The 14611-nt window shown below is 51.1% G+C and overlaps 5 protein-coding genes across 5 annotated transcripts; 2 read left to right on the top strand and 3 right to left on the bottom strand.

Moving 5' to 3' along the window:
- Positions 1 to 981: 981 nt before the first annotated feature.
- Positions 982 to 1481, bottom strand: BO83DRAFT_88185 (uncharacterized protein). Its single transcript, XM_025537675.1, has one exon. It carries the CDS (start codon positions 1372 to 1374, stop codon positions 1021 to 1023), a length of 354 nt encoding a protein of 117 aa, XP_025385882.1. The 5' UTR covers positions 1375 to 1481; the 3' UTR covers positions 982 to 1020.
- Positions 1482 to 1817: 336 nt separating this feature from the next.
- BO83DRAFT_380157 (glycoside hydrolase family 55 protein) lies at positions 1818 to 4421 on the top strand. The gene is made up of 5 exons (XM_025531685.1): positions 1818 to 2091; positions 2148 to 2569; positions 2619 to 2984; positions 3048 to 3524; positions 3586 to 4421. Exons 1-5 carry the CDS (start codon positions 1977 to 1979, stop codon positions 4336 to 4338), a joined length of 2133 nt encoding a protein of 710 aa, XP_025385881.1. The 5' UTR covers positions 1818 to 1976; the 3' UTR covers positions 4339 to 4421.
- Positions 4422 to 5182: 761 nt separating this feature from the next.
- BO83DRAFT_400675 (uncharacterized protein) lies at positions 5183 to 11201 on the top strand (the record flags this gene model as incomplete). The annotated part of the gene is made up of 8 exons (XM_025533412.1): positions 5183 to 5228; positions 5323 to 7664; positions 8867 to 9205; positions 9253 to 9393; positions 9439 to 10149; positions 10357 to 10427; positions 10589 to 11090; positions 11124 to 11201. 8 exons carry the CDS (start codon positions 5183 to 5185, stop codon positions 11199 to 11201), a joined length of 4230 nt encoding a protein of 1409 aa, XP_025385880.1.
- A 164-nt stretch (positions 11202 to 11365) lies between these two features.
- BO83DRAFT_318104 (putative G-patch domain protein) lies at positions 11366 to 13286 on the bottom strand (the record flags this gene model as incomplete). The annotated part of the gene is made up of 5 exons (XM_025527730.1): positions 11366 to 12385; positions 12433 to 12776; positions 12826 to 12886; positions 12931 to 13130; positions 13178 to 13286. The coding sequence occupies 5 exons, from the start codon at positions 13284 to 13286 to the stop codon at positions 11366 to 11368; spliced, it is 1734 nt and encodes a 577-aa protein (XP_025385879.1).
- Positions 13287 to 13411: 125 nt separating this feature from the next.
- BO83DRAFT_429108 (uncharacterized protein) lies at positions 13412 to 13871 on the bottom strand (the record flags this gene model as incomplete). Its single annotated transcript, XM_025535437.1, has 2 exons — positions 13412 to 13702; positions 13812 to 13871. The coding sequence occupies 2 exons, from the start codon at positions 13869 to 13871 to the stop codon at positions 13412 to 13414; spliced, it is 351 nt and encodes a 116-aa protein (XP_025385878.1).
- Between the last annotated feature and the right edge of the window lie 740 nt (positions 13872 to 14611).

Here is a 14611-nt window from a genome sequence, read left to right as displayed (position 1 = left end):
ATCTACCAAGTCCAGGCTTTTCGCTGTTATGCTTGTTTACAATCGACACGCCAGCTGCGGAGTTCTAGGGCTTGAACTTAGGTTACCCAGCTATGAAGACTCCAGCCCTACGTTTTATCGCACGTAGCGGCAGGCTGGCCAGCTCTCCGACCTCTCCGAAAACAGAATATAGGGATTCGACTCTAGTGAAACTGCGCGTTACATTGGCATTTAAAGGCCGAGCTTCATCCGGACCGGTCGCCAGGAAGCCACAATTCAGTTTGTAAACAAGTTATATGTAAGGAAACTATTTTATCTTGGTCTAGTGGATAGTTGATGGTGAGATTGTAGTCTCTAGCAGAGTCGTAAGGGGCAAGAGTAGGAAATCCACCCCACCCCTTGCACACGATCAGGAAATCTTTGACGACACCGTCGAGTTCTCGGGATCTTTCTCCGCTACTGAATTGTTGGATTTGAGATTAAAAGATCGATAGAGAATTTATTGTCTCAAGTGCGATGAATATACGAAATATCGTATTTACAGCATGCACTGTCGCCTATTAGCCAATGGCCAGGAACGTTCGTAGGAGATGTGAAGGTGGGCACTGCTAGTCAGTTATGTTTGTGGGGTAGTAAATCAAATGACGAGGCGTGGACAGCGTAAGCCAGGCCATCTTGGCTTATGAAGGTTTGAAGAATCCCAATCCAAGCCAGGATGGAAGATGAGCATTCATGTACAGCAGACCACCAGCCGACACACTCACGTGACCGACACGTCCATAACTCGGGCCCTGCCATCAAGGGTCTACGTGTTTCCCTCCAAGGTTGCGGGTCGGCATGTGTTCTGCGGCATGCTGTCTCTCATCCGGTACCTTCCAAGCCTCCCGCCGAGCTGTCTGCAATGATCAGCAGACCACCAGATTACTACTTACTATACGTGTGACACCGCGGATGTTAACATGACTGTTTGTCTCGTTCCTCCATTCTGCGCCTCAAGTCCTTTTCCTGTCATAATTTAATTTCAAAATTTTAATGGTTTAGCTATATCCCACATCTCGCATCACAATGCGACAGAGCGGATTTGCCTGCCCGTCGGAAAGGGGTAATGTCCACATTGAACCTTCTCCTCCGAGTGGATCTGGGCCAAGCGGAAAGGAGGAAAGTTAAAGGAAGCAAAAAAAGCAAAACATCTGTACCGACCACATAATTTGTCAAACTTGAAATATTGTCTTGTACCATACGCAGTGCCTTCCATTCCCTGAATTGGACCCAATCCCCAAGTATGCGGATTCTATGGCGGCGGGGATTGACGGGGCCTGCCATGCCTCGGCCCTGTCCTGGTATGCAGGTGCAGGCTGGACAAGTCTTCGAGCTCATAACCATGAATGGTTTCATTTAAGTCCGGCCATCGCCTCTTGTATTCATCGTCCTGAATCAGGCTACCGACCTGGGCCATTTGTTCTTCCTCTCGCTCAGGTCCTGTCAGACTGTTCCGATCCTAACGAGACAGTATACGGCCTGTTCGTTCGGATTGAATGGATTTGCTTCCTGTCGAGCCTTGATTTCTGTTGTGTAATTTCCCCTACACCACCCTCAAAAGGTCTCAATCATGGGCTTCCCTACCGTCTCCGTTCTTGTAACTATATTATGCATCTTTTCACTTCAAGTATGGGCAGTGCCCCATGGAGGGTCGAGGAATAGCTCAGCCTCCCGTGTTATGTCGCCGTTGCAGCATTTTCCTCCAATTAATTACCAACCCAAGCCCTCGTGAGTCTTGTATTTTCCACTTTATCTCATATCACATGTCTACAAGTGCTGACTGAAATAGCGGAATTCCTTACACGATAAAGAACCAATCTGCTCAACCATGGCTTTATCGAACAACCGCCCCCATAACTCATTCTGCACTGGCGGAAGAAGATTCTCTATGCCCGTCATCCAGTAACTCGTCTGGGTACTGGTATGAACAGATTGATCATAATGGACAGTCATCCTTTATGGATTCGAAGTACAAAGACAACTATACTGTCTTCCGCAACGTCGTCAAGGATTTTGGCGCGGACAATACTGGACAGAAGGACGCAGCAGCAGCTATCTCAGCTGCAATCAAAGGTATGGTTGAGTCGATCAATCACTTTAAGCATTTTCTAAGACCGAACATCACATAGCTGGACCATCAAATGGACCTGACCGCAGTTCCAATTCCATGGGTACTACTGGACAACCTGCTATCATCTACTTGCCAGCAGGAACGTATCTTATGAAGTCATCTCTGCAGTTGTACCTTGGGACTGTCATTATAGGTGACCCCACGAACCCTCCAGTTCTCAAAGCATCATCAGATTTCGCGGACGATCATATCATCTACGCCAAGGATCCCAACTTTGGGGGTACGATCAATTTTTACCTCGGAATTAAGAACATTATCATCGACTCGACCGGGGTCGGGGCTGATAAATCCATCACTCTTCTTGATTGGACCGTTAGCCAGGCGACTCAGCTCACCAATGTCGGGTTCAATATGCCTACAAACAGTGCCAAGCACGTCGGCCTAACTACACAATACGACTACAACAGTAACTTGATTCTGGTAACTGGGCTCCCTACGGTTATGATGGCGTAGCGCTGACAGCTTGCAGAATGACCTTTGGTTCAAAGGCGGCGCAACCGGCATGAAGTTGAGTGGCCAACAATGGGTATTCAAGAACATCTCATTCAGTGGTACCACTACTGGCGTTCAGGCTGGAGGGACCGATATTGTTTTCTTGGGCTGTCGCTTCGAACAGGGTACCCTGGGAATTGACGCGCAAGGCACATCCGGGTCTCTAACCGTCGTCGATACTACCGGTGTTGGCATGGGTACTCTTATTTCGTCATCTAGTTCGAACACTGCAGGAAATTCTATTGTCCTAGACAATGTGCAGAATTCAGGCGCCACGGTGAAGATAGGAGGACAAACCACGTTGAGCGGGAATGTTGCCAACACTTGGGTACATGGACATTTGGTAAGTTAATGCAGTGCGCCCCCCTCGACCAAGGAAGGCAGGTTGATCTGACTCAAACATTAGTATACTTCCAACAATGCCAAATTCCAGTCACAACAGGGCCAGACAGTTACTACATCCCGCTCCTCATCGCTTTTGTCAGGGAAAAACTATTTTACCATGGCGCCGCCGACGTATAAAGAGTATAGCACTGGGCAGGTCCTGAATATCAAAAATGTTCCTGGGATCCCGGTTTATGGGGACGGTGAGACGGATGATACTCGGAACATTAACCTCATTTTGTCCCGCTACAAGACATCTTGCTCGCTCATGTATTTTCCCGCCGGGACGTACATTGTTACGGATACGATTTTCGTGCCCGCTGGTACCCGAATTATCGGTGATGCATATGCCTCGACGATCAGTGCCGTCGGAAGCAACTTTGAAGATGAGTCTGCTCCTCGCGCCATGATTTTGGTAGGATATCCGGGAGATGTGGGTGTTGCGCAATTTAGTGACATGGTGTTCACTGTGGCAGATGTTCTGCCGGGCTGCAAGTTGGTAAGACATGATCTCTCTTGGGTCTCTGTATGACGGTCGCTAATATGTCCTTCTGCTGTAGGTTGAGGTCAACATCGCTGCCAGGTCGCCTGGGGACGTTGGCTTCTGGAACTCGCATTTCCGCATTGGTGGAGCGGCGGGTAGCCAAGTGGAGAGTTTATGTACAGACGACCCCAATGACTGCAAGGCAGCCTGGGGGCTCCTCCACCTAACCAGTACATCATCTGCCTACATTGAGAACATGTGGGGATGGACAGCCGATCACGATCTCGATGGGGACAACCCGCAAACCATCTCCACCGGCCGTGGGCTACTAGTGGAAGGTACAGCCGCGACCTGGCTCATTGGTACAGGATCCGAGCACAATACACTCTACCAGTACAACTTTCAGTATGCCCGGAACGTCTTCACTGCAATGCAGCAGAGTGAAACACCATATTGGCAGGGAGCAGGGAGCCGCGCTCTCAACCCAGCCCCATGGCAGTATCTCGACAGCAGTGATCCAGACTTCAGCAACTGCGCTGCCAATGATAGCAAATGTCGCATGGCATTGTTTGAACGCATTTATGGCTCGTCCGACCTCTTCCTCTACGGTGGCTGCAACTGGGTCTTTTTCAACAACAACGGTGATTGCAGCGGTGACTGCCAGACCAATGCGATTGACATAGCCAATTCAACCTCCATATACTTATATGGAACAAATACGAAAAGCACGACCAATATGATTCTTGAAGGAACCAAGGTCATTGCGACTCAGAGTGACAATGCTGGCGGTTGGGGAGGAGTCATTGCCGGATATCTGTATGATTCATAACGGCAATGACTGGGGTACATATGAGTATTATTCCTATCCATAGTACTAATATTTAGTGATAGACTGGAGCACATGATATTTACTAATACAATGAACGCAAATAGTTGCATTGTCCTGGGATTTGCATGGTTTGAACATTATAACATTCAAAGTAGATTCCTAGGTTGCGTGGGAGAAATATATATATATATATTCCCTCTCCATAGAGTCCGGAGTCCACATGCATTTGTGATATTAGCAGGACTCCACAGTATTCCCAATCACACATTTGTTATCTAAATAAATAAACAACTTGGACCCCCTGGAAAACAACCTTTTCACTATCACAATGTGAAGTGATGTGAACCGTGGGTGGGAAACAAAGGGTCTGAGTGGATCGGGCCGCAACCTAGGATCGGGCGGTGGCTCTCAATCCAAGGCGATCCATTCATCAAGGGCCAACTCAACCCCCGTCACACATCCTTAGTCTCCCTGACAGATTGAACATCATGTCTCGTCGACAAAAACCCTCCAATCAGTGATGACCATGTCGATGATCCCAAGGGCTAAACAGGCACTAATGCCCTGTGCTGTCCGATCGGCCCTTTGCTCCTCGGGCCCAGCCACCACAGCCCGAGGAGGCTGGGAGACATGGTCGGCCGTATAACCAACCCCCCCCAAACTGTGATACCAGCCCAATTCAGCATCGTCCCTTGCCTTTTTGTTTGCTGCACTTGCCTCTTATTACCTCGTGGGCAGGTACAGGGTCTGCATCTGGGGGAATGTTCATCGGACACATCCACAATCCGCACTGCAAGTGAGCTGTTCACCGCATACATTCCTCGGTTGCATTTCGGCCGCCGCCATGCTCGCTCCGGGCTCTGGGAATGTGAGTCTCAGAACTGTCAGTTGTAAGTTTACTCTGCATAACCTTGGCACCCAGCCAAGGAATAAAGCATGATGCGTCTTCGAAATCAGGCTGATCGATGACTGATTCCCTCACAGCTAGTAGACCACAATTAATGCACACCCAGTCTCAACAGTCGATCGCCGCCTCCGACGACTACTACTCCTTCTCAAGCCCTTCCTCCAGTGCAAGATCCCGAGCCAGCGGCAGTCGACTTACCGTGGCGCGGTATGCGACTCCAAACTCTCATCCTCCGTCTCGAACACCGTCTCCTAGCATCTCTCGAACGAATCTGGCCCCGCAGCCCGCTGGTGCACGATCGGAGCATTCTTTGAACGTCCCGAGCGAGAACAGGAATTTTGTTACACCCCCTTCTCAAACCATACGTGCAGTCGAAGAGGAAGACTCTGAGCCCAGCCCCATGTCAGATACCACGAGTCGCCGGGAACCCAGTGACAGCTATGCGGGGCGGCCTCCTACTCCTGGGGTGGATGACTCGCCATACATTCATTTCGCCATCAGTCAACTTACGCGTGACGAGGAAGTTGCTGGGCCCAGACGGCGAAGTTCGCTCGCTAGTAATGACAGTCCTCTCGAGCCACTGCTCTGGGATGAAGGATTGGGCTGCTTCATTCGCTCGCCTGGTCAATCGGCAACACCACCAGCACGGCCACCGCAACAATCATCCGACTCTATTGGGAGGGCTCCTCAAAGCTCGGTAGATCCAGAATCGTTTGTCGCCGTTGAACCCCCGCATGACAGTCTATTGTATCCGCCATTGGACTATGTGCCTACAGTCTTGCGGTCATGGGCACTGGTTGCCATAATCATCTGTTGCCTGCTAATGATTGCTGGAATAAGCTTCTGCAATGTATGGTCGCGGCGGCATGATGGGCTCTGGGACTATACTGGACTAGGCGGCTCGCATTACTTTGTGATGCAATTCCTACCCCAAATTTTGGGGATGATCATCACTATCTGGACGTTTGTGATCCAAGCGGCAGTGTATAGAATCATGCCGTTTGCCATCATGGCTTCAGAGCGGCCGCTTGGTCATGTCCTCCAGAGCCTGCCTATCTTATCACGAAACTTTCTGGTCCCGGACTTCTCCTACTTTCGGCATGGCGAGGGAATAGTTGGTTTCACTTTGTTCACCATGTGGCTGTCGAATTTGATCACCCTACCACTGTTGAGTTGCCTCTTCCAGGCTAAGTGGTACTTGATCGATGGACAGGGGACGTGGCGGTGGGCCTCAGTTTCGGCGGTTGGCTGGACCCTCGTGGCCGTCTATGCGTTGTTGGCCATTGGCCTGCTCCTTCTCATGTTTCGTTTCGTACGCACATGGTCGGGATTGATGTGGGACCCTGTGAGTTTGGCCGATCTAATCTCAATTATCCAGCGATCGAACATCTTGCACGACTTTGAACAATCCGAGACATTGCCAGATGTAGGCGAATCGCTCGACCCGCGGTTCTTGCGATTGGGCTACTGGAAACTATCAAACCGTGCGGATATATTCTACGGAATCGGTGAGGTAGATGCACCAGTTCGGACACCATCATTGCACCGCAAGGAGAAGAATCTTCAGATGCAGTCACACGGCCTGTCAAGGGTATCATTTGACGTTGAGCAGCATGGCCTCGCAGAGAAGGAAGAGTACTATCAGCATCTGTATTCGCCAGCTATTCGCTATCGTTGGATCCCATGGTTTCTTCGCGATGGCTTTGTCGTTCTATGGACGATTCTAATCTGCGCATTGTTTATTGCATTCGTGTTGGTCAGCTTCATCCACAATGCGATTAAAGACGGATTTCCTCCACGTTTGCCAACCCTGCCGTCTACTGGTGCATTTTCCTCTTCCAACTTCTGCTACAGTTTCGTTCCTGCCTTCATTGGAAATGTCCTCTTCCTGGCATGGCAGCCAATCGATGTCTATTTCCGTGCGCTGCAGCCGTTTGCAGCTCTAGCTTCTCCGACCGGTGCTCGAGCCGAGCAGAGTCTCTTATTGTCTTACACGTCGTGCTTTCCCTTGCAGGTGACACTCGCCGCAATTTTAAACAAGCACTACAAGGTGGCCTGGATCTCATTCGTGAGTACGATGTGCGCGGCCATTCCTATCTTGGCCGGAGGGATGTTTATCGCCCTGTACCACCCGTCTGATGGGACGATCTTGATCTCTGCTCTGATGCCTGCGTTCTATGCCATCGTGGCTTTCTGTGCACTCTACATGGTGTCTTTCCTGTGCATTTGGCCCCGTCGCTGCCGCCGCTTGCCACATGACATTAGCACTTTGGCTGATCAGATGAGCTTTTTATACCAAAGCCCATTGCTCGCAGACAAGATCCTGCGCGAGCCTAGAAGCAAGGCGGATCTGGTCACCCGACTGGTCGTTGCCCCTCCTGGCGACCGAGAGCATTCCATGTACGGCTTTGGAATCTATGTGGGCCGGGATGGCAAGGAACATCTCGGAATCGATCGTTTCGACCGTCCTGGCCGGGCCGATATGTTAATCACTACCGGCTATTCACGATAGGATGCTATTGAGGTGTCCTGAGAAAAGTGTTCTTGTACGATGACTGGGTGGTTGTCTGCTGCCTGATTGCATATATGCGGCTTTAGCCGCAGATCTTTATGTTTGCGATGAATTATGCGTTATGAACATACCCTTCGACTTTTTTCAAGATGACGCCTATTAATGATAATACGGTATAGCGATGTACTTATGATTAGATGATGATGTTTCATGATATATGTTGTCTTTCTTTGCTTTCTGGGAATTGTGAGCTTTTTACGATGGGATTTGTACTTGATATCCTCAACAGCGTTGGTGGGCGATGTGCCCCTTTACATGATTAAATGACCTTCACATTAGCAAGACTTTCACTTCTATATGCTTATGTCTAATTGTGTAGCATTCAATGCACGACTATGCGAACAGCAAAAATCCTATAGTTATCGACCGATAAGATAAGCTGACTCATGCGCCACGTGAGCGACGATAAGGCGATCGGCTGACACCTGACAGGCCCGATTTCCTGACGGCTTTGGTCCCGCAACGCTGGATCTGTGCGACAACTAATGAACATGCAAGCCCTGGCAGCCAGACAATCCAGTGGATCGGCCATCAAACTATGGGCTTGCTAGGAACCGTTCCAGAAGTGCTAGTACTTGTGCTTGTGTGGAACCACTATCCGAACCCGACTGCATACACCAACGATTAGTCTGAGACCAATCCTGCCGCCTGATCGGAAAAGCAATTTACATCATGGTATACGGCGGGAAGCCAAGCACGGGGTGCCAGAACTGTCGGAAACGGCGCATCAAGGTATGCTCCCGCAACCATCTTGTTATATATTGCTAATAATGTAGTGCGATGAAGCTCGTCCACACTGCAGAGCGTGTGTTCGGACAGGCCGGACATGTCCTGGCTATCCGCACCCTTTTGATGTCATGTTAAGAGACCAAGTAGCGTTCCACCGCAAGAAGCGAGACACGTCTAGTAGAGTGTCTTCTCCTAAAATGGGAGTGAAATCCGTTCGGTCTTCGCCTGCTCCGGTGTCATCCAACGATGCTTTGATTAGCACCAACTCTAGCGCAGATCTTCCGCAGACCGGACCACTACTGCGCACTGCGCTGGAGGAGGTCCCAAGGGCGCTGGTTTTGCCGACTGATGATACTGTGACTACGATGTTCTTCAATTCGTACATCTACTCGCCTCGAGATCCATTAATCCTACGCGGGTTCATGGACATCTTGCCTGATGTTTTCTGCTATACTCAGCCTGGCTCTCATTTACATGTGGGCACTTTGGCCGTGTCGTACTTCTCTGTGGCTGCTTGGACGGGGAATCGGTCTTTTCTGCAGACAGCGCAGCAGTTGTTTGTCAAGGCTATCGCCAAGACGAGGGAAGCGTTACAGGGTGACATTACTCACACTGTGGATGATGTTTTGATGAGCATCCTTCTCTTATCTACTTATGAGGTATGTCGGTAAATGGCGTTCTGTGATGATAGCTAATATGACGATAGGAATTCTGCGCTATCAAAGAAAACAGACATCCAAGGAGGACGCATCTACGAGGCGCTGTCGCTCTCGTAAACAGCAAGCGGCCGGAGCAGCGATCTTCGATTATATCGCTGATCTTAGAGAATGCGGTCCAGGTCCAGCTGGTATGTATTGTAGCCTTTCAGCCAGCCATACACTAACCAAAGCAGATCAAATCATCCAAAGGCCTAGCCTATCCCACTATGCAGACGCCAAACCAATGGCCCCTATCTCCAGCAGCACCACAATCAGCATCATCCCAGCTCCTAATGATCACCTCTGAGCTAGTCGGTCTCCGCCAAGCATGGGATAGATTCAACGAAGAAGGCACAAACCAAGTCCAGGACATCCACGACATCCTTGCACGGGCTTACAGCTTAGATGCGAATCTCGAAGCCTGGAAATACGCACTCCCTGAACACTGGAAACCACTCCCTGCGGTCCGAGTCCCCCAGTCTGTCCGGGAAGCCGGCATGTACAAAAACCGCTGCGACTGCTACACCGACCTCTGGATGGCCGGAACATGGAACTTCTACCGGGATTCTCGGATTGTCGTGCAAAACATCATACTCCGCTGTCTGCAGATTCTACCCGATGGTGTGATGCTGGAGCAAATACAGGAGACTATCAACCTGATTGAGACTCTCGCTCTTGACATCTGCGCTACTGTGCCGTACATTCTTGGCAGCCAGACGATGTCAGTTCATTTTAGTCCACAGAAGATCGAGTACCCAGAAGCCGACGGACGGCGAGTCACAACGCCTCATTATCCGACTGCTGCGCTCGTGGGTGGATGGATGGTATCGTCTCACTTGTCTAACTTGGAATTGTTATGTCTGAGTGAGGAGATGAATACATGGATTCGGGCGCAGAAGGAGCGCGTACTGCAGATATATACATTTGGGGGAGAGGGGAGTCAAATAAGTATGTAATATATATAGCCATCATATAAGCAATTCCGATTCACAAAAATTCAAATAATTTCTATTTCCTTATGTACAATTCAAAGATGGTCTAGACTTGGATAAGATCACATGACCGTGACTTTCCCGATTGGTCATCCATCTCCGCAGAATCTCCAATGGCAGACAGTCAGACTCATCATTACCTCTACAGGACAAACCAACACTTCTCTCAAACCCCATTACTTTATACCATTGTACCTCCGATCTCCTCTACAAACCACAATTGTCACCACACCCACAGCCACAACAACCGCAACGCCCACCTCAGCATACAACCACCACCATCACCACCACCACCACCAACCAACCAAAATGCTCTTCTCCTCTCTCTTCTCCTCCACGCCCTCCAATCCAGACCCCCAAACCACACCTACCGAACCCCCCTCCCCCAATCCCAACCTTCCTCCACCCCACAAACACCAACATCAACATCAAAATCAACAACCCGCTCCCCCTCCGACGAATTCAACCCCCCCCTCCCCGCCCTCTGGACCCCCAAAACCAACCTTAAACTCCTCCTGGGCGGCCTCGCCTTCTTCACATTCAGCATCTACAGCACGCGGCGGGCCATGAACCGGAAATTCCTCGCCAGTATCCCACCATACTACACGAGCAGCGTGTACCACAAGCCGAACGTCAGCGGCGGGGCGGAGGCATTCGAGGCGCTGCATCTGGCGACGATGAACGTGCTGTCGTTCGGGATGATGAGTGCCGGGGGGCTTTTGTACGCGCTGGATATTAATGGGGTGGAGGATATGAGGAGGTTCGTGAGGAAGGGCATGGTGGAGGGGGATGGGGCGTTGATGCGCGGGGAGGATAAGGAGTTGGAGAGGGAGGTGGAGGGGTGGGTTGAGAAGGTGCTTGGGGAGAAGTTTGGGAAGGAGTTGCAGAGGGAGAAGGAGAGGAGTGCTGCCGCGGCGGCGGCTGCTGCTGGTGCTGGTGCCGCTGGGACGGAGAAGAAGGAGTGAGGGCGTTTATGAAATGGATGGGGGTGGATATGATGGAAGATAGATACCCTGGTTTTGATGATGATCTCTACTCTTTTTTTTTTTGTTTGTTCTGGGATGGGTGGATACTTGTATTATATTGCATTGCGTGCATAAACGGGTGTCAGGATTAACTACTGTACATGCTATCGGTCTAGCTGCTCGTATCGTTCTCGTGCTGTTTGCTTCGTCTTCTCCAGGAATTCGTCGTACCGGTTGCGCGTGTTGCGCCCGGCTTCTTCGGTTGCGTCTCCTAGTTTGCTGCCTTGCGCTCCTAGGCCTACGCCCTGGGCGTAAACCTCTGTGGCTATCGGCGCGGTCATGCCGGTGCCTTGGGCGCCCAAGCCGGCGCCGGTCCATCCCATCTTGCTGAGCAGAGATGCTCCCTTTGATGTGGTCTGCACTGGGGGCTCCTCTTCCTTTGGCGGGGGCGGAGCGGGTCGGTTCTTCCCTGAGGGCTTGGAGCCGAACGCCTTGCGCCGCTCTCGTGCGCGGTCACGATACTCAGTTGGTGCTGGGATGATTCCGTGCTTGATGAGTTTGCCTGTCGCCTTGGCTACCAGTTCTTCGTCCTGTAGATTTCCACGATGGAGCTGACTGAGCCGCTCGTGCCGATTGACTTCTGCCGATGATTTGAACTGGCGCATGCACAAGTAGCAGCAATTACGGTCGGGATCGGCATAAGACTGGGATGGTGGAGCGGTTGCTTCGGACGGGGAGACTCCGCGGTCCGAGCCATGCTCTGTGCCTTTTTCGTCCGCGTCCTTCTTCTGGATTCCATGCAACTCGGCATGTCGGTTGCTCCAAAATTGCAGATGCGATGGGACTGCCATCTTCTTCGCTCCGGCAGCGGCAGCCGCTTCCGCCTTGCGCTTCTTCGCTTTATCTGCATCCTTGGATTTATCGGATTGACCGGCTGGCTTATCTGACTTGGGATTATCGAGTTCTGCCGTCGATACCGTAAGCTCGTTGGCATATGCCTCTTCATCCCAGTACATTAGTTTCAGCGATGGGTTGTTCAGAGGACTGAATGTGAATTTTTCGTTGCTTGTGGGATTCAGCACCGGAACAAATACACCTGCGTGAATGTAGCTGACCAGAACCGGTCTGGATGATATGGTGAATTTTTCAAACGAGTTCAGACGTGTAATAGCAGCTTGTGCATCCTATTTGGCATTAGAAAGCTTTGATAGCGTAACAGCAACATGCTTACCTGGATAGTCGCAAATTCGGCGAATCCATAGCGCCAGCTCTCGTTACTGCGACGGTCTCGCACCAGCAAGACACGACGGATGGAGCCCTCCCTGGCACCAAGGTTGGAATCACCTGTAGTAGAAGCCACCTTTGCCCCCTTCTTCCCATTGCCTGGTGCCTCGTTCCCAGATGCAGGACGATACAGCTTGGCAACACCCTTGGCAAGAAGCTCTTCCGTTACCGAAGGTTCCAGTCCGCGGAAGAGCAGGAATTGAGAGGGTTGGTTCTCCGGCGCAGCATCATTGTCGCCATGGTTTTCCACCTTCGGTGCTGGCAACCCAGGGGGACCAGCCGGGCCGGCGTCTATTCAGATTAGAAACGCAATACAAGATGGAAGCCGCAGTGAACGTACCAGGTCGTGGCGCTTGGCACCTAAAGCATTTCTGGCGAGTAGAGTAATTCACAATTCCACACTGCATCCGTTAGCTCCATGCTTAGAAACCCCCGTGAAACATACCATCATGCAGTTCCAGTCCGCCTCTGCTCTCGCACGAGCACGGTCCTCTCTTTCACGGCTATATGCGATGCGGACCTTTGTGCCGCGGTCGTCCTGTGCGCTGGGTCCATGTAGGTAGATTGTAGGAAAGTTGCGCTCCACAAATGCTCGGGATAAGCTTAAATTCCGAAACCTCAAAAATCCAAGTTGTCGGGACAGCTCTGCCACATGTTAGCACTGCAGCAAGAATAAACTAAGTCCCACTCACTCGTCTGTCGATCACGAATGACACGAACGTCATCTAGGCCCTCAACATGATAGAACTCTTTCAACTCGTTGGTAATCTGTAAACCACGTCGACCGGATCCCGGTGACATGCATTCTCAGCCTCTTGCCATCAAAGGTGTTGGGCGGAGCACCGCTCCGAGTCCACAACAAAAATCAAAGGAAAGGAGTTGCCGAACGTCTTCTTCCACCATATCCACCGGTAGGCCATCCATCATCACCTCTCTGCTTTCATGTCCGTAATGCGGTTGTCGGTTGCGGCGAGGACTGCGGCTGCGGCTGCGACTGTAGCTTCGGCTTCGACTGTGGTATCCCGGAGAGCGATAGCCCTCACGGTCGCGATCTCGGTAGGCTGGTCTTCCTCGCCTTGGAGGAGGGGAGCGCGAAGAGCGCCGTCGAAAGTCATCGCGATCCCGACTGCGGTAACGGGGTCTGGAGTCGACTTGGTCTCTGGAATAATCGGGTCTTCTGTCCGCCGCGGGCCCACGGGGAGGCGAGCGTGAGAGATCTTCTCATGTGATTTAGTTAGTAACAGCTAGATCTGAAGAAGCAAATTGACGCTTGTCCAAGGAAAGCATGCGCTCTGTGCTACTGGTTGCGGGGAGGAGAGCGTATACCGCCAGGCGAGCGCGATCGGGATGGCGAACGATCGTCGTACATGCGGCCGTCCCGGTCATCACGGCGGGGCATAGGTCTGTGAGATGGACCAGGCGGATACCTGGCCTCATCCGGATGAAAATGAGACATGGCTGAGGTGATCGGATACAAGGAGATTGATAGTGGTGGAAGATGAGCGGATCATTGCTTGAAGCCAGAAAGCCCCGGACTCGGCAGAATCTGACCGCCCTGCTGCATTCACGAGCAGCTTATTCAATCTCCATCACTCAATATGTCACATCCAAATGTATTCACTCAGAATGCGTAATTCTCAATCTTTTCCTAATACCAGGCTGAACTCTTGGTGCTATTGCTATGAAAGTCGCCCGAGTATTCCAGGTCTCACGGTACAACACCACATCTCTTGCCAAGTCGCTTCTGTGCAATTCCATGCTAATGGCATGACTTGTCATCTGAGCCATAGTATGCTGCTTTATAACTGTAGAGATAGCATCCATATGACTTCACTTCAGTTCTACGTGGAGTGATCCTAACTGTTCTTTCCCAATGCCAAGTGCAGTTCAGCTTCTGACTCTCGGTAGCGAACCTAATCAGGTGGCTTTCCCGGCGGAAGTCTATTGCTGTTCCTTCGCCAATACCGGTTAAGCCGCGGCCAATAACTTCCTGCTAGCGGCTTTCATTACTTCATACAGCATCAAACTAGGGGTAAACGAACCATAATAGACCGATGGAACGACGCAGTTGCCTAACTGAGGGTCACCACTCCAGCCCTGTTGTTGATAGAGTCTTGGCAGTCAGC

This window comes from Aspergillus eucalypticola, assembly GCF_003184535.1.
Source record: "Aspergillus eucalypticola CBS 122712 chromosome Unknown BO83scaffold_20, whole genome shotgun sequence".
NCBI classification, from domain to species: domain Eukaryota; kingdom Fungi; phylum Ascomycota; class Eurotiomycetes; order Eurotiales; family Aspergillaceae; genus Aspergillus; species Aspergillus eucalypticola.
This window is presented reverse-complemented; position numbering and strand designations above follow the sequence as displayed.